The 23148-nt window shown below is 36.6% G+C and overlaps 1 protein-coding gene across 1 annotated transcript in view; it reads left to right on the top strand.

Moving 5' to 3' along the window:
* LOC118776118 (contactin-associated protein-like 5) overlaps positions 1–23148 on the top strand; it is a 55867-nt gene that overhangs the window by 4298 nt on the left and 28421 nt on the right. Inside the window, exons 2-3 of the mRNA XM_036526212.1 lie at positions 12929–13039; positions 18503–18696. Coding sequence (XP_036382105.1) covers positions 12929–13039; positions 18503–18696 — 305 coding nt within the window. The remainder of the gene's footprint in view (positions 1–12928; positions 13040–18502; positions 18697–23148) is intronic.

Here is a 23148-nt window from a genome sequence, read left to right as displayed (position 1 = left end):
TAGAGCTGATAATGGGTTGGAGGGAGGGCGGAGCTGTACTCCTCAGTGGCTGGTTAGCAAATGACAAGGCCTTAATTTTGTTTGGAGCAGGCATGCTCTGAAAAGCTAAAGCAGTGTGGTGATGTTTACAAGAAGGTCAACCAGCAGTGGGTTGCTGTGATGGGGTTGTACAGGCACCTGGGCCAGCAGTGAGGTTGGGTAGGTGGTGTGGAGGCATATGGTGAGCAAGGAGACCTGTGACTCAGGAAAAGAGAGAAAGAGATGAACATCATCAATAAAACCACGATAGGAGAAACCATGAGGGGGAAATAACAGGACTGAGTGATCTGGTGTAGAGGGAGAACAGAAGGGAGCATTGGACTGAGTCCCGGGGAACTCCTGTAGAGAGCCTGTGGGAAGTCGTGATTGAACTTCTTTAGAGGTAGAGGCACCAGCTGGGGGCAGAGTCAGGGATGGGTCAGGGTAGACAGGAGAACCTGGTGATCATGCTGCCTGGAGTTCCAGGGGAATCACACCTGAGGACAGGGAGGCAGTTCTTGCAGAGCAGAGTACCTTAGTAACAGTGCAGAGCCATCTCAGTGAAGCGTCCAGTGCAAAAACCGGACTGGCTGGGGTGCCAGAGATTGCTCCGTATGAGCAAAGCAGATGATAGATTAAAGACAGCATGTTCAAGTGTTATGGGGAGGAGCAGAAAGAGCGAGACACAGCAATCGTTCTGGATGACAGAGGGGTCAAGTGCAGGTTTTTCTGAGGAGAGGCATGAGATGTGTCTGATTGAAGGCAGCAGGAAAATAGCCATAGGAGAAGGATGCATTAAAGAGGCAATGAAAGAGAGCAGATAGGGGAAGATTGCCTGAAAGAGAGAAGAGGAGGTAGGATATAGATGGGAGCAGGTTGGTTTGTGGAACAGAAGGAGACATTGGAGTCATCTGGGGGGGGGGGGGGGGGGGGGGGGGTGACGTTAGAGAGAAAGGGAAGCCAGAGGTATGGGGAGGTCCAAAGATCACACAGCTCAGGACCTGAAGAGCCCAAGGATGTCTGCAATGCTGTTGTCAATGTTACAAAGTCATCTGCAGAATTTAGGAAGGAAGTAGATTAGAAGAGAAGAGAAGGTAGAATATAGTTTGCATGGGTTAGTAACAGAAGCTTCATCTTTTTCCTGGCTCAAGGATTCTAGCAGATGTGATAGATGAGAAGAAGGCCTGCAAACTCACAGATGGCATCACAATTACCAGACAGTGTCAGAGTTAGACAAAGTTTTTTGGACCACAGTTATTACCCAGGGCATATCTTTTCATGTAGTTCCCATGCCCAAAAAGGCTGGTTGCGCCATGATGTACCAGTGTACATCAGCTTTGTAATGTTTTTCAAAATGCAGTTTCTCCCTTGAGGAGAGTGCTTCTCAGCCCTGGTCTAGGTTGGTCTCAGCCCACAGCCAAAGCTAGTTTTCATTTGATCTGAGCTCCCAGTTCATTAGGTTTGATTGAGCTGTTAACTAAATACTTATCTTTATTTGATATCTTTACACTTTGCCTGCTATTCACAAATTCTTTGTGAAGAAAATGTGCTGAATTTGTTTGACATATTTTTGTGAATATCTCCCTTTCAAATTAAAGATAATTAGTTGTCAATTACCTGTCTTAGGCAATTTTAGCAACTGCCTTTAACCAATGATGAATAGGTGTTTTTATTGCTTATTTACATATAATGGACTCAAATGAATAGAAATAACTGTCACAAAACACATTTACTTTTATCTGTTGGTATAAACAAACATATTTCAAACAGCCCATATTTGTAACAGCAGATACGTAAGTGATGACAAAGAAATTATTTGGGTCCATGTATAAATAAATAATTACACGTCTAGTGTGTATGCAGTGTTACATCAGTATTCAATGAACAGCTCATACAAAACTAATTAATGTAGCACTACATTGGAGGGAAAACCTGCATACACAGTGGGTCCTCAGGACCTGGCCTGAGAAACACAGCTTTAGCTTGTTAATGTCTATATGTTTTCACTGATGGGTACGCTGCTATTTTCACATTGTATCCTAATTTGGGATGGCAACCTTCTAGTAAAGAGGTAACTACCTTTACCATTCAAAATGTTGAATATGCTGTATTAAAACGTTATGTTATTTTGTACCATACCACCAGGGAAAACAGCAATCTGTGTAATATCCCTAAATTTGGCAGATAGACAGCTAACATGTGCTGTAGCCAGCAACTATAACTACATTGTATGTGTGCAGACACGCATTGCAAAGTGTGGATAGTGGTTAGTACTATAGCCAGGATTGCCTAATAGATTGTTATAGTTACTTATAAAACTGTGTAGAGTTATTTACACAGCATGTTGTATGAGGCACACTGTTTGATGAAGAAGATATACACAGAAGTTTCTAAACTTTGGACTGGGGTTTCTAGGCATAAAAGTTATAACTGCTGACTGCAATGGCTCAAATGCCAGTTTTGCTTCACCTTTAAGAACCAAAACTGTCTGCATGGTTATATTTAGAATTTTAATTGTATAATTGTTACTTAATCATCAAAGGATGTCTATCACCATAGTTTAAGGTCTTAAAGAGGCTGGAAACATAAATATTACATATTTAATTAAACATCATACTGAATTTAACTTATTTTTATATCCATCCACCTCCCCAATTTTCTTGTCACTTGGTATTTTCGGTGTATAATATCCCTGCCCTTTAATCTTTGTACTGGTACTGAAATAAACTACAAATTTAGAGTGCTTACAAAGATGCAACATATTCAGTGATTGGATTGGCTGATTATTTCTTCCTTTGCTAGTGGGCTTATCAGGATGAAAACGTATTATCACTGACACCATCACAAATGTGATAAATTTTCATCTTGTTGCATCTGGGTAGAGTTTAATAAGGCAGCACAGGCAACCATCATCTTGCTAAATTTTCAAGTATGCAGGATTTAATATTTAATTTAAAAAATCAATTATTTAAATGCTGCAGTATTGACTTTGTTATTGGGAACCAGGGACTGCCTCAGAAAATATGTGTTTTTATGAAAGTACATTGAATGTATTCTGATATTTATGCCCTTCCCTTGGCATCTTTGGCTTAGTGTACATGACCCTCTCAGGTCTGACAGAAGACATTCCATCCAGCACAAAACAAACTCATTTAAACAAACAATAACTTCTTGAAATAGTTTTAGTAAATATCTAAAGTCTTTGTTGGTTCTTTGCCAAAATGCTGGATGCTTAGTAACTTTGTAAGAAAATTTCTGTGGTGGTGTACTACAATTTTGCCTTCAGTTTGAGCATTTTCTCATGAAAATTGCAACAACAACAGTAGCAATGTACAAAATATCCATTCCGAACATGTTTTAAGTAGTAATACATGTTCATTTGAGTGATAGCTCCAATTTAGTTTGTGACACCATTTTGGCCTTAGGTGGGAGGAGGTGAAAGCCAGCTTTGTATTACATTGGCATAGCAAGTGTTCTTATCCAGATCAACATACAGTTTTGATTGTGTTATCCATTCATATGGCTAGATATGTACTGAAGCAATTCAAGTTAAGTACCTTGCCCCATGGAACAACAGCACTAATCTACCAGGAAATCAAACCAGTCACCTCTGAGACATAAACCTCGCTCCTTACCCCTACACCAAACTGCTTCCACAGTAGACATAGGAGGAAAAATTTGAAACATATGAATTAATTGGCTGAAATACCAACATAGCAAAAGTAGAGTTGAGAAGAATGAATAGCATCGACATGCCATGTGAAGGACGACTAGGCAGCAGGATAAAAGAAAAATCAATTATAATTTGTGTTTTCTCACTGTGAGGAAAACCTTCACCTGCCCCCAACAACTAACGCAGTGTTTTAGTAATGTGTGTTAATTGTGTTTTACATGTTTTTATGTATAGTGGATGATCCTTTTCTAAATCACCAATTCAAATCTACCCATAACAGATTATAATTCCATCAAGTTTATTTCAATCAAGTTCAATGACAGGTTATTTGTCATTGTCTATGACTGCAATTTTCTGTGTCTAGTGGCCTGCCTTGTTGAAGGCTCAGTAAACACAGGTATGTGGCTGAGGGGAAGCAATCACTTTTTCAACAGCCATCATCTGTAGCTCCAGCAAGGCCAGTGCCTCCTTTATGTTGTTTAATGGAAAAAAAAAGGATTTTTGTAACTTTGTTCCTTCTTGAATTTATGTATTTGTGTGCATCAGCCAGCACCATTACTGAGGGTTTTGCCAACCAATAAGGGCCCATATGCTTTTAGATGGACTCTAAAATTATGTATTTTGATCTGATCTGCTTGGGTATTTTTATATACAGGGAACTACACAGCAGGGCTCATTTTTCTTTATTTTAAGAGAACAATGAGAAGTAAATCTGTCAATTTCAGAGGGCAGTTCAGACAGGAAGCCTGATGTCACAAAAATAGTAGGACACTGACTTAAAGGCAACTCCTTGAAATGAGAGCATGGTCCTGATTTTTATATAAAGAAGGAAATGTAACAACTCCCTGATGTTGGTAGACAACGCTAATGATAGATTTGTTTTGAAAATAACTACTATACACCACCTTTGGGTTCAGGAGTGATCAGCTGGGAAACCTAAAGGGACAGTTGTCATGCTGACTGGCTTTTATTGCAGACATGAGCACGAATATTTTTTAAAGTCTAGATAAATAGAAGTCTAATTCTTGCTCATGGATTCCCTCCAAAAAAAGCTAAAATGCTAAAGAGAAAATGACAAATCAAATCAAAGTTCCCACAAACTTAATTGGTGTATTGCTGTCTACCACTCACCCTATTTTGCATCCATGACCTAACCTGTAAAAAAAAAAAAAAACCTATAGCAACCTTAAATTATGATACTTAAATGTTTAACAGACATCCTCTTTTATGGCATTATAATCTCTAAGGCAAACATTTTAAGACTGGAATATTTTAAAAGTTTTTTTTTTTTTTTTTTTAATCTGTATTGTTCTGATTTATTTTAATTTAAAAATCAGTTTGGTTCTTTACTATGGAACGCAAGGTAAATTTTCACATTTAATTTGTGGGGGAGAGATTTTGGCAAATGACAGCATGAGGCCAAAATAATTAAGAAGACATGAGGAGACAAAACAGTCTGAAACTTTATACAAAGACCATAAGGTCTCTGCATGAAAAAATTAATTGGAGTTGGAATTAAGCCAGGTATCACTTGAGATGCATATAAAAATGTTTGATGTTTAAAGTTGCAGACATAAGGTAAGAAGACCCCCCTCTTGGTGTTCAGTTTCAATCAGTGCACCAAAAACAACACAACAGTTAAAAATCTGTTAAATGCATATGAATGCATTTGAAACAGCAGCACACATTAAAATGACACTAATCAGGAACCAGACTGAAGCAAAGATTGTCAAATAAAAAGAATCAACAAAATGTCTGATTTGCAAAAAGACGCCTTTTGCCATCCAGCTCAAGGAGATGACAACTGTACCGAACAGGGTTAAGCTGATTGGTATGTATGGCACATTGATGGGGAAGAGCTAAAACAAGACATACTGATGTCAGAAAATCTTTCCAACACAAGGGTATATCTTTTTGAGAAGTGAAATACTTCACAGGGCACAGCCTGTTATTTGAAAATATTACTGCACACTGTACTGTTCGAGCAGCCTCTGTAATGGGCAGAAACAAGGGAAATAGCCACTTGAAAGAAAAAGCCCCCAACTGTGTAATATTTCATTATATCATTGAGTGTCAAGTCCTGGCAGGAAAAAAATAATGTTGGAAACCTACATTTCAGAAAGTTCAGATTTGGCTGATGTCACCACCTAATATCTTAATCATCTTAGTGTCTTTTTTTTTTCAAAACAACTTACTACTACCATTGGTTTCAATGTTAAATTGTTTTCTTAAATATCAGCAGAAAATCTGTTTATGATTAATATTATAGTTTATACAGGTGCAATTTTAAAGTGAATGGATGTAACCAACAATATCATGTTGAACATGAATGTCTGTAGACATAATGAATGGACAATAAAAGTAGATTGGATGGCACTTTCAAGAATGTCGTCAGCTAAACTAACAGCCATGACTGTGGAGAAATTGTCTGTTCAGCTCCAAGAAGGCAACAAAACACCCCTTTTAAAATAAGATAAAACTTCTGCTAGTTGTCACTTTTAATTTTTTAGCGAAAACACCTCAGGTGCAATCAGTTGTCTAAACTAACACCAGCTAGCGATATGTTATCTCAAGATTTGATGTCAAAAGCTGCCGCAAGTTCAGTGAAACCAGGTGTCAGTTGCACTTCACTCTGAGAGCTTCATGTTCTTGAATTGTCTTCTCTGAGAACAGAAAAGGTGTTAAAAAGAGTTGAATGTGCATTTGCATGCCTATGTCTTTAAAAAAAAAGTTTAAAACTTTAAAAATTTCAAACTGTAATAAATAAAAATATGGACAAAAGTCAATTTAATTACTTTTCTTAATTGAAATGTTAAATGCATGAATACGCATGTTTAAAAAATTATTCTTTGTTGTCTGTCTGTTCTGCTTAGTTTAGGGAATATTAAGTGGGTTACACTGTATTTAGAATAGTCTGTTTCACAAAAAGTCAGTCAGTTGTCAAGAATCTCTTTGTGGAGTCCTTGTGTGAGAGTGAAGCATGCCGAACTGCTGTTACACTCAGAGTCCTATGACATTTGTATGGAAAGGTATTTGCATGCTTTGTTATTCTCAAGGACAAAAGGGCTGTTTAAACCCCACGGTCCTGCTTAATCAGTTCGATGCACCGATTCTTTTGTCAGTACAACTGCCCGTGTTTTAGTTATGTTCACCCTTTATCAACCAGTGGCTCAAGGGCTCTGCATGAATGCTCTACAGTGCAAGGAGGCCATTATTTAGTCTGAAAACTGGAGCATTGAATCAGCAAGCTTGAAAAAGTTGACCTTTCTAAATTTCCCTTGCTGTCAAAACTGTCAAGCTACCCGCAGCTTTCTGTGGGGTGTTTTTTTTTGTCACATAAAAGCTTCCAATGAAGTTCTCAAACCTAATTTTCAGAATTTGATAGTTTCTCAACAGTTGCATGAATTGTGTGGACCCCTGGCAAAAATAGACGATGCTGAATATCTGATTTGAAGAATGTGAGCTCATAGTTCTACATTAAAATTTGCTGTGCACAGGAAGAGTAGCTTCCAGGAGTTAAAAGTTTTGATTTCCAAAGTTTCGGCTTCTCTAATGACCAGTCATTACCCCTCAGCTGCCATTGCATACCACCAGTAAGACTGCCCTCCCTCCCCTTTTCCAGCTGCACACCTACTGGGACTCTGTTTTCAGAGCCATTTTGGTGATACAGCAAGAGCAAAGCTTGCGACAAATTGGATGCACTTTATATGTGCTGTCACAAATGTTGTGCCAAACATTCACTCACATATGAAGTTGTTACACGTGTATGGCTTTTGCAGTGCTGTCAAGATGCAGTGAGGGAAATGGTTACCGTTCTGCAAACAGAAAAGTAGCTGCAGCTATGACCTTTTTTTTTTTTAAATATTATTACTCATAGTTTTTTGTGTGTGTCATGACTAAATGGAGTATTGTGTGTTTTAGGTGCATGTGGGAACAAAGGAGACTCAGAAATGTTTGGGACCACTGACATAGAAGGTACTAAAAGAGATGAGTCAATCAAATCGCGAAATTAATTGGTCCTCTATGCGATAAAAATAGACCGCAGTGTTACTTCAGACTGAAACCTGTAATAAAGTCCTCACTGTTGTCCTCATTTTCCTTGTAGTAATATTGTAATTTTTGTGAAGCTACTGTGTATGTGTTGTTATGCAGATTATAATGTGGAGCACAAATGGGGAGTCAGGAACACAAATTACATGTCATGTAATTCACCTTTCCATGCACCAACTCCAACTTCACGGCTGTCACTTAACCTAAACCTAATCTCAGATCCAACCTGCTCTGTAATTTCACAAGTTATTACTTGTGTTGTGTTGTTAGTAACTCACTTCTGCATGAGGGCACCCGGGTTTCTGCAGGCTTCTGTTGTTGCCAGGCACTTAACCACTTAATTCAACTGGCTGTATCTTCATCATCTTGATTGAGCCAATTTCACTTCTCTCGCCAGCCCTGAGAGTATTAATATCTTAAAGAGAGCTGCAAAACTGCTAGATTGTGGCCCTCCGGGACCACCCTGGTATTACAGACTATAATATTCCTTAGTCAGAAGCCAAGGTCTTACTGCTTAATTTGTGTCCTTCTATAAATAGTTCACTACTTAGAGTAACATAAACTGGAGCAGACTTTTTCCCTTTCTGCACTCTGTGATTCCTCTGTGGACAGGAATCCCATTGAGGTACATCAAGCCTTGTTGCACTTTGCCTTCCTCTAAAGTTCACTTTAAAAAAAAAGCTTAATCATGAGCAGTACTGCAAAAATAGCATTTGTGTCTGATCACTGAAGGACATATATCATTCTGTAGATACACCATTGATAAGGATACAAACGTACATTATGTCCATGGAAAGAAAAAATAGTTTCAACCACTTAGCATATAAAGTATAGTATATGAGAAATCATTTCACGTTTACATACATGGCTTACAAAACTTTTACAGAATTTTTAATTAGACAATTTAGGCATGTTTCCCACTGAAACGTTAACCTTACAGCACCTAAGACAAAACAAAGCCACCTTCCTCTGGGAAATAAACTTTCTTGGTTTACCCCTGAATATAGAGGTCTAGATGCTGTGCTTTGGCTATGCTTGCTCTTAAACTGTAATTTTCTCTGATGGTAGATGTATAAAAAATCTTTAAAAGGGGGAAAAACATAATACTTTTGAGTGGATATTGAAAGATTGATTTTGAGAAGGGACCCTTAAGTCCCATAATCCTCTGGGATCATCCTGCATGGCATTATTAACAGCTTTATAGCCACAGTCCCTAGGAGGCTTAGAAGCTTCAGAATGATTCTCATAACTGTTTCAGGATACAGTCTCAGAATGTTTGTTAAAATGTATCAAGGATTCTTCCTGTAAACTGGTAATATGAGACATATAATGTAGAATAGTTGATTGATTGTCCATTCTACCTTTTATATGCCTCAAAGCTAATGCACGGGCCTGGAGACAGTATGGCATATTTGACGCCCTAAGTGCATAAAAGCACCATTGTTGGCTTACAGCAATATTCCCAGAAAAAAAAAAAACATGCTGACATCTACCAGAAAATGAACTTTGCCAAAGGAAAAATACTTCTGGAAATGCTAACATGGCATAACAGCTTCCACTTCATCACAAGCTCAGTGATTGCAATGTCAGTGCAGTCTCATTGTTTTGTTGTTATGTACAAAAACTCAGCAATGAGTTATTAATTTGATTTTAATTTTAAAGTATTGTGTAAGCGCCTGATATATCAAAACAACCTATTATGTGGCATAAACAAATTCTTAATTTATACTCTGTTGTGTACCCCAGTGACATTGATGAATTACATTTGCTTTGAAATGTTACAAATAGCATTTCAGAGAGCTGAATTATGTATATGAGGCATCATAGGGCTGTCAGCTGTATTTACTAAAGATGGACAAATGTGTGAATCAGAGGTCTGAGATTTTTGGTGGTAGGGCTGCATTATGTGTAATTATGTAACAATATTGGCTGATGCTGATGAGAAGTGTCTGGTTTAAACTGGCCACGAAGCTTTTACAGCTTCCTCCACGACTCAGCTTTTTGCACATCCAATGCTGGCATAAGGCTGTTGTGACATTCAATGCACATATAGACAGCTCATCTGGCCAGTTATAATGGGACAATATGACACCACTATAGTGATGACTGAGATGATTTAAGTGTGTGTTATTTAGCACATTGCAACACTATAAATAGACTGAAGACTCACCATGGCTTCAGAGATGTAGATCTGTTTTACAGGTGAATATAAATGATATGTACAGTGTGTACACACTTACGTACTATTTCAATTATGCATGATATAAATCAGTTATGTAGGTGTTGATTACAAGAAAAAAAAACTAAATTCACTAATCACAGTGTCACAAGGCTGCCTTCATACCCCTGTTGAATGGTAAATCTGTTGGTAAAGAGACACAAACATGTATGAACTGTGATGTAATTTTCCAAATCCGTAATTAACAGGAGACTATGGGCAGGACTAGAGAGGTTCAGGCCGACTTTGAAAGAAAAAATTTAATAGATGTGCCAAAGGTTTGTTTTGATAGAAAGAAAAAGTTTATAAGATGTGCAACTGAATTGAGTTCTTACAATGAACAATTAAAAAAACTGAGTATAGATTTTTTTACAGATATTATATTGTGTTATATGGTGAGATGAATGCAGTATTTTTGTAATGATAAAACAATATTCATTTCAATATATTTACTAATATTGTGTATTGTGATGTGTTAATGACGTAACATATCAGAGGAGGATGGTTGAAATGTTAGGTAAATAGGAAATTAAATGAATAGTAACAAGTAATACACAGACAAGGGATCCTTGGAGCAGGCATGAGACACTCACTTTGTTTTGGTCAAACACTTCAATTTCAAACCAGTTTAACATTTATGTTAGATGGATCCACTTAAAGCTGGAGAGGTACAGCTGATCACTCATCTGAGACTGCCAACGCGTATGCAAATGTATTTTGCAGCGTATTTTTGTAAGTGATGTGGCTCATTTGCAGTTAAACACCTCTGTAGTATTGATTTTTATTGTTTTCATTTTTGATGTTTGGGTGGTGGTGCTGGGGCTGTCTGTTGGTTTCCCTTGTGAAGGATTGCCCAAGTTTTTAAGAACTGCATTAATCTAATAAACATTATTTTATGGTTAATTAAGAGCAAGAACATTGAAGCTTTAGACTCTATATCTGTCTGTGTGATTCTCAGTTCAGGTAATGGCCACCTATGACACAGTTTTCCATGAATGCTTGTATCTTACTGAAGGACTGACAGTTACATTGAAGGAAATTAAGAAACATATCTATTAACTCAACACTGAATATGAGCAAAGCAGTATAATTGCATGAAGGGATTGTGCCAACAACCTAATAGGATTTCAGCATATTTTTATTTGTTTATTTAAAAAGTAACAGGCATGAAATGTAATTTAAGAGAAAGGAGACAGCTTACGAATAATATGAGTGGCAATTTCACCTCATTACAGTGAAACTCAAGAAGTACGAAGAGCAAATATTCTGTGAGCAGGGGTGAAAGGGTGTAGGAGTGTGAGACAGCCAGCCACGCAGACTCCAAAAAGAGAGAGAGAGTTTGGAAGACACCAGACCCGATGAGGTATCATATGCCATGATGGTAAAAATAATAAACGGCATCTGAAATGCAGCTTTCTTAATTGTTATGCATGAAGTTACTTGGAAGTGAAGCTAACAGTATTCATGCACCAAATGTCAAAAAGCAACTCACAACCTTCCTCCAAAGGACACAGCAGAATTAATGTTAAAAAGACACTGTGTGTTGCGATGTTGACAATTTGTATGAGAATGAACGATTTTTCTAATACTGATTAACATCTGTTATTTACAACAAAGCTCAAAATACCCAGTGATTCTCTCTACCAATGGTTCTCATGTGTTCACACTTAGTTGCCCCTGTTGTATTTTTGAAATGTATTAGGTTTTTGCTCTTGTCATGAGACCTAGAACATATTGTTCCAATATGATGTACGGAATGTGTTTTAGGATTCATTCCCTACTGAAAATATAGCCTAGGCCCCCTGAACAGTTTTTCATTCACAATAATAATGAACATGTTACTGGCCTTGTGATTATTGCTTTGTTTTATTGAATCCTGAAGCTCTTCCTCTAATGAGGTAAATAAAAGTGTGCATGATGCATGGAGAGGTGTCGTTTCAGTTAGTGTAGAAAGTGTTCTAGTTCAACTTTATTGCACAATCAGCCGTACAGTGATAATAACAATGATTCATTTAAAATAGCACAACAATTTAAACAGAAAGGAATACCAGCTACGTTCCTCAGTTTTACACTTACTCAAATATTTCTGGTGCAGACCCACTGCATGAGGAACTTGCATTTTTTAATTAATGAAAACCTTCCATCAAAGTAAAACTCGCTATTTGCTGTCATTGTATCCGTCCGTGGTTTGACAGTATTTAGTTTTCTCCTCTTATATATGATACATGAAAAGTAATCAAATGCATCAGTTGACTCTGTTTTCAAAGCATTCAAACCACTCACTCGTTTTAGAGTCTTAAGAGCCGAATGAATTCACAATGTTCATTATTAACTAATGAAAAAACCCATGGAGGCCAAAACAGGCATTTCAAAACCAAGGACAGCACTATATCAGGAGCTATTTAGCTATTTATGACAGAACAACAAAACATCAAAGTCCTTCACTTTAGTGTAAAATGATCCCTGATGCTCCAGACTTTCTATCATTAGTAGTGTTTGCCTTATGTTATTGTCAGACACCCACGATTTGTTCTCCAATCCTATTGAAATAGGCATACAGAATTGGCTTGGATTGGCTCTAACGGCAATGTGCTCCATCCTTTACTTTGCTCAACAAATTAAAGCAGCTGTTAATTTTTTCCATATTTTTAAAAACACATATTTTTGTTTTAGTTGTGATAGATAAACAATATAGCTGGAGAAACATCTAGGAAATCATTCACAAAGTGATCCCAACAATAATCATGACTGGGCCTTTGAGGTTATTTTCATAGTTAATGTTTCTTCTTTCTACCCAGCTACATGAAAACATCTTCATTCATTTTGGCACAAGCAATTGTACTTTTTAAAAAATTATTATAGTTATCCTGGGAATGACCACACATATTCTATTCTACACTATGCTTTTTAACTCAGTGGAATTAATGGAAAGTCACTGTTAAATTATTCTTTTCTGTCTCGCTAAACAGATAATTGTGATGGCCAGCTGGTCTCATCTCTGCCTCAAACCTCATTCAACAGCTCCTCCCAGTTGTCCAACATTCATAGCCCTGGATTTGCCAAGCTTAACAGAAGAGATGGTGAGTGTAATCTGAGTGAATTTTAAAAAGGTCCCATGGAAATCTGAAGGACTTTTCAAGATAATTTTGCTTACATTTCTTCTATTATATAGAGCATTGCAATTCTTATCATAAAGCCTGCATAATGCATACATAACATGTTCCTGAGCATGGCATTAATCATTTAGCATTAATTAAGCATTAAGATGTCACGTGTTATTTAACAAATAATGTCAATTGTCATAATTATAAAAGCACTGCTTTATGCCAAAATTCTTGCATCGTGCATGCTTTATTAGGGCATTACGACAATATGCTTATATGTACTATATATATAATGTGTGACAGAATTCAATCAATCAGTATCAACTCACCAAACCCAGTTTTGTTGTTTTAAGCCCATCTGTTTTATTTGACTGATGTTCAATCAGTCAAGTTTTCACTTAGCAGACAACTGTATACCTTTGATTACAGTGATATTTATTTCCTATAAATAGCAGAATCTCAGATGAGACTGAATTTGAAGTCTTGACATTCAGGTCAAGACTCTAGGGTTGTAACCTTTACTTATATGACTTCCAACTAACCCCCCACACCAAAAAAAAAAAAAAAAAAAAGTGGTGATTACTGCTCTCTGAAGCATCAGATGATCTTCAAAGCTACTCTTTGAACTCTGATGGAAGTACAGCAATGTCAAAGCAAAAGAGATTATTGGGTCACCCCATTTTATGCAACCTGGACACATTTCAAAACCTGGTCTTGCCCCAGCAGTACATTTTTTTTTTTTTTTTTTAAATCTCTAGGTTAAAGTGAGTGGAGTCTTCTAGGCTCCATTTGGTCTAGTCAGATGAGAAATTGGAATGCCTGGAAAACCTCTAGACTCCCTCTGTATGTCAATGAGTACTACTCAAATTGCGTGCTCTTAAACACCCAGGCTTGGCCAAATAATTTCCAAAAAACCCTAAATATCAAACATTTTAAAACCTTAAATACTTTAACCTTAAAACCCTAAATACTTAATAGATATAACAATGGGTAACAGATAAATATACAGTTTTTTATGTGTTTTATAGTTATTCTATTATGAGTACAAACTGTGACTTACAAATCTTTCTAATTTAAACAATATTTACTCCATACTTCCTCTTTGATGGCCATTTTAGAAACCACAAGAGGTCTAAAATGGCTGACTCCTAATCTCTGAATATCTAAATATTGTTTGAGCAAAGATCTAATGCACAAAGCATGAAGCCAGAAGCTTGTAACTGAAGAGGGCATGATGCTGAAATGTTGAGTGATGTTCAAAATATCGACACTGTAGGAGAAGATGGAGAAGGAGAATCATTGCTATGTTTAATTTTGTATCGATGTCTTACACAATACAGCTTATCAAAGTTCAAAGTTCATTGTTTATTGTCATATGCACAGTAAAGAAACAAGTTCCCTGTACAATGAAATTCTTCCTTTGCCTTCCACTTATGAATGCCCTTAGGAGTAAAACACAAGAAAACACAAGAATTTAAGAAAGAAAATATATAAAAAAGGTCAGAGAGTGTAAGAAAAAATAAATAAAGGATATATACATTAAATGTGCAAAAAGGACATCAGCGCAGTGTAGGATGTGCAATGTTGATGCAATGTCAGTTCCATTCCATTGCACAGTTGGTTGCGGTGTGGGTGTGTACGTGTGAATGTATGCATGGGCTAGGCCGGGGAGGTGTGTATTTGTGTATTTGACCCATTCAAGAGTCTGATGGCTGTTGGATAGAAGCTGTTCCTGAGTCTGGATGTTCTGCATTTCATACTTCTGTACCTCTTGCCAGAGGGTTATTTTCACACCATAAGGTGAGATTCCTTATACTTAATGGTAGAAGACTGAACAGTTCAGTACAGTGAAAAGACAACTCCTACAGCCCTGATACCCAGACTTTTTTTTGCACGCTACTAAGTTGTTATGTCTGATTGTGTATTTGGTGTTCTGCTGCCTGCATGTTATGGCTTGACCTCAACTGATTGAGCCCACCACTGTTCTGGCAGTTCTGTTCTTTTTGGCCCTCAGAAAGAATAAATACAATTTATAATCTATTTTCTGTACATTCTTCAGCAACCAAGTGATGGAACCACACCACACCGTTTAATTGGAAAACTAGCTAATAATTATCAAATTGCAGCTGGGTGATTGCCCCAATTATAATTTTACCAGGTGATTATTTGATGTACTTGATGTATGCCTCAGTCAAAGAGGTAGATCATTCCATAAGGTAACCTTTCTAATTTTCTAACTATTAGAAATGTATTTACCAGCATATACAGTATAGAGAAGTATTCCAGGACTTAAGATAATGGAGGTAGTGAGCAAATCACAGCTAACACTGTAATCACCACTGCCTTAGCTCCAATTAGTAATGTTGCTAGTGTGCTTCATTATGCACTTGTCATTTCTGCTTATTTTAATATGGTTTTAATATTATTAGCAGCGCTAATGAACACACCATTTCTCCTGATCTTACCCTGCTTATGGTCTGCATGTTATTCACTAGGAACACTTATTTACATTTCATCTTTTGCCCAGGGAGGCCGCTTGCAGTTGCATTAAGTGGCCATTTGAATGCTTTAGTTGCTTAATCACTGCCATTTGGGAGAAATGATAAAGGGAGAAGTGAGGCAGGAACCGTTTATTTAAAAGGGGGACATGCAGGCCTCTTTGTGGGTTTGCTTTTAATTTCATGTTAACAAACATAATCCCTTTACTTTTCAAAATGAAGTACATCGGTACTGTTTTGAATAGCTTCACTCAAATTCTGGAGATTTTTTAAACAGATGTGTATACATTTTTAATCTTAAAAGATGTTTGTACTTCATTATCAGAGTGCATCAATCCCAGAAGCTTCATTAATTTAGGAATATTGTTATTTAGATATATCACACCAATTTAATTTGCTTTGGTTTTATGTCAGTATATTTTCCCCAGTCATTCATATTGTATACAGAATGAGGAGTGGTGGTGTGCAGGAAAGGAACTTGAATTGGAAACTCCCCACATCCCTCAGGTTATATACATTTGATTAATTTGCCTTCTGCTTATAAATATTCATCATTTTTGACCTTGCAAGGAAAGACTGTATACTTCAAAAGTAAATCACTCTAAGACAAACAAAACACTTACTATATGTGTTTATTCTAGGTTGATGAGATTGTCTAAAACAGTGAAACCCATAAGGAAAAACTGCCCCTGTCTGCTGTCAGCAAGCAGCTTCAGGAATGACTGATCAGTCACACATGTATTATAAAATTGTGTATGTGTGTGTGTATATGTGTGTATTAGTAGCAAGTTGCAATGCAGTTTACTTGACATTGAGATGTTGTCGTTATACTGCACACCGCACTAATAATTATATAGCAACTTTCCTGTACAATAACATTGCAGATAATTAGAAGTTAGAACAATTATGTTGAAGAGATTTTTTTTTTTTTAATTTTTTTTGTTCATAACTGATGCTAAAAATATCTTATCTCAGTTTCATCTCATTAACACATGTGGCCCCCTCCTTTATTGGTGGGAAGCTGTTTCTTCATATTTAAAACTACCCTTTGTTGTTGTTCGTTTAAAATAATAAAAAAAAAAAAAAAATCTCGATGGTTTAATGAAAGGAAGCATCAAGAATATAAGTATTAACTGATGTAGCCTGTGTTGAAGATATTTTGTCTAAAGTGAACTCATATGTGTGCTGGGATGCCTGCTCAGAACATACTGTAGCTGGTGATGTTTTTATTTAAAAAGTCCACATTTCCCAGCAACACATTGCCTATGTTTTTTGTCTGTTTGTTTATTATGTCAACCAGTTAGTAAGTTTGTTATGCAATATCAGTGTGAGCATTCTTTCTGAAGCTACCAGTATTTACTCTGAGTACAGTTGTGAATCAAATTTTGAATCAATTTCAAATTCACTATGGGTATCTGATAGAGTAGATAACACATAATTTAGATGTTGGAAGTAGATGACAGAAACAGAAACACTTAATTCATAGTAGTTACTACATTCACGGAAAGGTTATGATATTACACAATATTACACACAAAAAGCAACATAGACTGTTCTGAGGTCCCATGAACACTACTGCTTTCCTTCATGAGAAAGGAAAAAAATAAACTGATATTTCCTATATTTAGGAAATGGTTGATGGTTGTGTCAGAAGTCTTGAAGGATAGCAATTAAAGTGGATTAGCTTTGACAGTGCAGTTTTAATCAGGCGAGATGATGCTACAGGCTGTTTTGTTAAGATTTTGTTGTTTTGTGAGTGGCCTAGTATCTTGTATTATCTAGAGTTAAAAGATGACTGACAGCAGATACTCCAATGTAACTAGTGTATTTCTGTGATATGGTTAGATGTACAAAAAAAAGCAATCCACCAAAGTAGTCACAACGCATGAACTGTGCCTATTCATCTCCTGACTCAACTGAATCACATAAGCGCTGTCAGGAATGACCTGAAAATTTTGATCAGCATGAGAGAAAATTGTGACTAGACCTTGGCAATGGCAGCTGCACTGTAAAGGGGGGAATCTCAAAAGATTCTCATTCATATTACCCATTCATGAAGACAGCTAAAATTAGAGTTAATGTTGGTCATTTTTATACATAAAAAGATATGAGGATGGGGTAAATGGCATGTTTAATTTCACATGAAAAATGTACGCCTCATGAAAATTGGTAAAAGAAAATTGATTTGAAAAAAGACTGTGTGCTGTCAGTTTTGAGACTTTGCACTATTATAAATTTCTGCTTAGCCTTTACCTCTTTTTTTCCCTCAGTAGGTGAGCAAAGATATTTGTTATTTGCTCCCTGTTCTACTCCAGTGTGTCAATTAGTGTCTTTGACTGAAGTAACTATTAATCTTGGGCATTTTCTGCCATCTGAAGCTGCAAGAGACGCTTGTTATTCCACAGGAAACGTATGCAACAGCGTTTCAAATCAATAACTGTCTGAATGGAATATAAAGTACCTGAAATATTCACACAATATACTTAAAGTTTCAGTGTCCAAGTTCAGGTGGGATCAGGAATTCCAAATGTTTGCTCAATGACATTAACACAGTTTTTTCATAATTAGTAAATATGGAGTTAATATGAATAACATTACATTTCTTGTAGAGATGACAGGCTAGGCTATGTCTTTTGCCACTATGAGCAGACATGAAAGTAAAAATGAAGACCTGAGGCATAAATGCTGTTCTTAGTTGATTTAATGTACTTACAGCTTTTTGCCTTTAACTGTTATTGTAAAATTGATTTCTTAACTCAAGTGAATACTACTGTAGCCCTGTAAGTCTTAACACCATTTTGGACATTGTAACCAAAAATATGCTTATATCTTGTCATTCTAAAACCATACAGAAAGTGGTTTTATTCCCGCTATCCTTCCATTAGGAGTTAGGATCTGTCCCACCCACTCATGCGTTTAATGTTCTTTTTTCCATTATAAGGCGCTGGTGGATGGTCCCCATCGGAGTCTAACAAATATCAATGGCTTCAAATCGATTTTGGCCAAAGGACTGAGATAAGAGCTGTTGCTACTCAGGGGAGGTACGGCAGCTCAGACTGGGTTACCAGCTACCTTCTGATGTTCAGTGACACAGGCAGGAACTGGAAACAGTATCGCCAAGAGGGAAGCACCTGGGTGAGTTCACACACTCTTTACATCTTTAATATCAGGGAATGCACTTGAGAATATGTTGCTGTTTCGTTATGGTCTCCTAGGAATGTGACATGAGTGGCATGTCTTTAAAAAACAGTTTAGTGAATAAAAAAACGCAATGGGGTTTTGGTATGAATATATACATGTACCATAAATAGTAAGAAATGCTATAAATAGTATTGTGACACTAAACTTGATGGCAGATGCCTTTTTTCTGGTGATACATAAAGCAGTAAACCAGGATATTTTTTGATAGCTTTAGCATTTTTTTGTAGTGGCAGTGACAGTAATATTGGCCATAACGGTCCTATTCCTTATTTGCATCTCAATGAAATGACAGGTAGAAGGACATCACTATTAAAACACCTTGGAATGCCTATTTTTAAGAAGGTGGAGAGTGGAGAAGGTGGTTGATAACTGATGGTTAACTGATGGTTATCTGGAGTTTTAACATAAATATGTCATGTTGCAGATTAAATATTGTAATGATAATCATTCATTTAAAACAATATTGCTGTGCATTACCCTATAATATTATATTATTCCCTATAATATTAATATTGCTTCACTGGTGGAGCACAAAGCACAGAGCACAGTTTCTCTGCACTTTGGCATTGTGAGCTGGGCATCATTTCTTCAGATTTGTGATTCATGGTTGACTACATCATTTACACGCTTATTTTCACTGAAAAGACTACCTGAGATCAGTGCTGGTCCAGTTATGTTGGATTCAATCAACATTTGTGCAAGCGCTACTTTACTCAGTATAAACAGGATTTGTTTTACATTCAGTTTTGTGAATCCTGAATTCGCATGACCACATTTGTGAAGAAACATTGTGATTTGGTTGTCAATGAAAAAAAAGCCAAGTGTTGATCCAATTCAGCCATCTATGTCAGTGGCTATTGCTCATTGCACAGTTTACCAATAAATGTGTTTAAAATATACACATAATTGAATATGCAGGTAGTTATACAACACAATGCATTTTTTGGAAACCCAGTGGTAAACTGGATTAACAGAAAATGAACACAAGCTTGCTGTAGATTTTTTTTTTTTTTCACAAAAAGGCTAAGTAAGCATGGAACTTAAATATTAGGTGAAACATTCACACATTATTAATACTATGTAAATATGTTGTACTATATACTTAAGCACATTTACCAAACCACAATGCAATCTTTTGACTAGCAATTGGTAGGGTGGGAAAGACAGAACACAAACAAAAGTTACAGAAATAAAATAATGTTCTTCAGCTCTCCCTCAGTGGTTTACTGAATATTTACTGAACAACAAGCTAAAATATATATAAAAACAACAAAGTGAAAAAGTGAAGGAAAAAAAAAACTTTGGTTGCCTTCCCACTTTTTTATTTCTCCCATTTTAACTCTTGCTGCTCTCTTGTTGTAAGTTTGAATTTTGTGTTGTAAAACGATAAGTAGTGCCATTTTGTCAAAAAAAAAGTGGATTGTTGCAAACCGGTTTGTTGTGAAATAGGGACTGCCAGTCTATTTAAAAATTAAAATTGAATCATGCAATTATCTGAAGAGCTTATACATGTAGGCATTTGAATGTTCCTGAATAAAGACTAATTTACATTTATGGAAATGTAATAATTACATAGCAGTGAGCATGAACGAGGCGCTCACTGTTCAAAGGTTCCTATTTTTAGTTATGCCTTCTGCATACTGATGGCATCCTGTCAGATAATTTAAGCCACATTTCCAAAATCTTGAAAGCTTTCCACATCGTGCCTTAATGCTGCTGGCAGGAGGTGTCAATCATCCTGTCTTTCCAAACACTTAGGATGACAATATAAGACATATGAGTCATTTTTCCATTGGTACTTAAATGCAGTTAGTCTTAACAGGGATTCCGCTGGCTTGCTGTGAAAGAGAGGGGTTGTCAAGCATGATGTCCGGAATTTGCATCTTGACTCCAAGCATATTTTCAAGGGGCGCATTAAGTAAATGAGATGCTTTCCCTGAACATTCTCAGCTTGAAACAGCATAATTTGTACTAGCTTACCATTCTGCCTCGCGAGAGAGCAGATCCATTCAAAGGGCCCTGAGAATGCTTTTAACATGAATTATGCAAGAATGAGAAGGATATTTTCTTTCTAAAACACAGTTAGGTGGGGAAGACTACAGTGTGTGATGGAGCATGCTAGCTAGAGACACCTTCGGCCGTCATATGGTTGGTGGATATGGTAGGTGTAGTCATAAAATTGGCACTGCAGGTAATAAACACAATAAGGGAACCATTGCACTTATAAAGAGACCGTAAGCCTGTGTAAGTTCAATCATTTTGAAAATGACATTTTTCTCATTTCAGTGTGAAATGACATACTGTTACCTGCTTATTACAGTACAACCTCAGCAATCATCATAAGCATGAATTCCCATATGTCACACCTACATGAGTTTTCATCTCATGAAAAATGAAGGTAGTTGCACATATTTTCCTAGTTAATTTCTAGACAAGTTAGTGGTGTCGTGTCCCTGATTGTTTTGACATTACAGTGCATTATATTTCACACCAAACTACCAAGACATTTTTGAAAATAAGATGAAAAATGCAAATGTACGACCAATTTTTAAAAATATCTTTTTTTTTTCAGAAAGGAAATTGAATCACAAATGAATATCTAGAGTCCAATACATATAGCATATGGTGCAGGGAACGGAGGAGCTTTCAGTAGGTGAACATAATTTTCAAATCCATGGGTATATGAAAATTATTCCATAAGGCAAAATACTTCATTTTGAGACCACCAAATTCCAGACTGTAGCAGGGTGAAAGGCATTGTGGGAATGATATTAATAATAAAGCAAAAGTAAACATCCATACATCTGCTGAATGGAGCACCACTGCATGAAATATATATGCTTCAGAGACAATGACCAGATTAAATTTTTAACTACTGCACTTAACCATATTCAACCAAGTATTTTACCAGCTAATGAAACTGTAAAGTAATGTTTTACTTTTCGTATGATACTGGTACATGCATACATTTCTGGGAACACAGCAAAGATAGTGTGCTGAGCCAGCACCTCTGCCGTGGGTGAAGAGTGCCATTGTATTTCAGAGCTGTCAGAATCTGGCTTTCAGTACGTAACACTGAATGCTAAGTAGAATAGGGAGTAGACTATCCTTCACAACTACACTGCATTATCACTTTGTTTATTTGCTTAGCGGATGGCCTTCCTCTACTAAGGCATCTTTTCTGTGGAGGTGGAAAACCTTGCTCCAAGGTGCAGTGTTTTTGTCTCACCTGGAATTCCAAAAGTTTGTTTCAATGTCCAATTCTCTGGCCAAAAATTGAACAATTTAACATAGCAAAACCTCTTCATTGGGTATTTTGTGAGTAAACTCGTGTTACCTTTCATTCTTCACACATTGTTGGCATGCCATAAATCTTTGCAGCAGAGCTTTGGGCTAGGTCTGTATTTGTATTCACATTTTCATTGGGAGGTTGAAGAATGGACACACTCCGAAGTAGTATTTAATTATTCCTTAAAGACCTGTCAGAGGAACAAAGGGAAGTGTATGATTAAGAGTAATCTGTATGATGAGCATTCCGAATGTAAATCTTTGGTCATGTTATGTGTTTAGTGTAACCACATCATTTGGTTGCAGCATCATTCTGTAACCAAATGCTGTGGTAAACATGTCACAAGTATTTGCATTATCACCTGGTTTCATTTTTTGTACAAAACATTATGAGTACATTAAAAGTGTGTTTTTTTCAAGTATGAGCAAGAATATCAGAAATAAAATCAAATTATCACAGAGGAGTGTAATTAATGCACTGTTGTCAATTTTCTTGAGGCTTCCTTGCAACCGTTAAACTCCAATGAAAGGAGTGAATTGCAGCCATTTGTAATGGAGTAGGTAATCACTTTCATGCTCCGGACTTGTTTATGAAACTAAGTCAAAATAAGACTTTGCAAACAGTAGGAGGTCTGTTGTGAGGAGTGCCATGGACATCTGGTTTTAGATATTAAAGTCACTGAGTGTGGAATTTATGATGGGGGAAAAGGGAGGGTTGCCATGCAAAATTTAGCATATTAAGTTGGTACCACTGGGAGTTATCCAAATGCTGAGTTAAGATTTGGAAAGAATGATTGAATCTGGGTTTTAGATTGTCTATCTAAGTGTGCTATAGTGTGCCCTTGAGTAACACTATAAGCAACAACTGTAACTGTTGTTAGTATTTTTATTTTAAAATATTGTTTTTGTTATTATATTTCTAATGATATTTGTGGCTACTTTAAGTAGCTGCCAAACTCATAATATTATTACATTCAGTATTCAGGGATAGGGATATTTAAAAGCACGCCGTGCATGGATTGGATCTGCACCTAAACGGTAGTAACACTCCATTCTTATTTAATGTATAATTATTCTGACTGTCAAGTTGGCAAAGTT

The sequence above is a fragment of the Megalops cyprinoides genome, chromosome 4 (assembly GCF_013368585.1).
Source record: "Megalops cyprinoides isolate fMegCyp1 chromosome 4, fMegCyp1.pri, whole genome shotgun sequence".
Classification (NCBI taxonomy): Eukaryota; Metazoa; Chordata; class Actinopteri; order Elopiformes; family Megalopidae; genus Megalops; species Megalops cyprinoides.
This window is presented reverse-complemented; position numbering and strand designations above follow the sequence as displayed.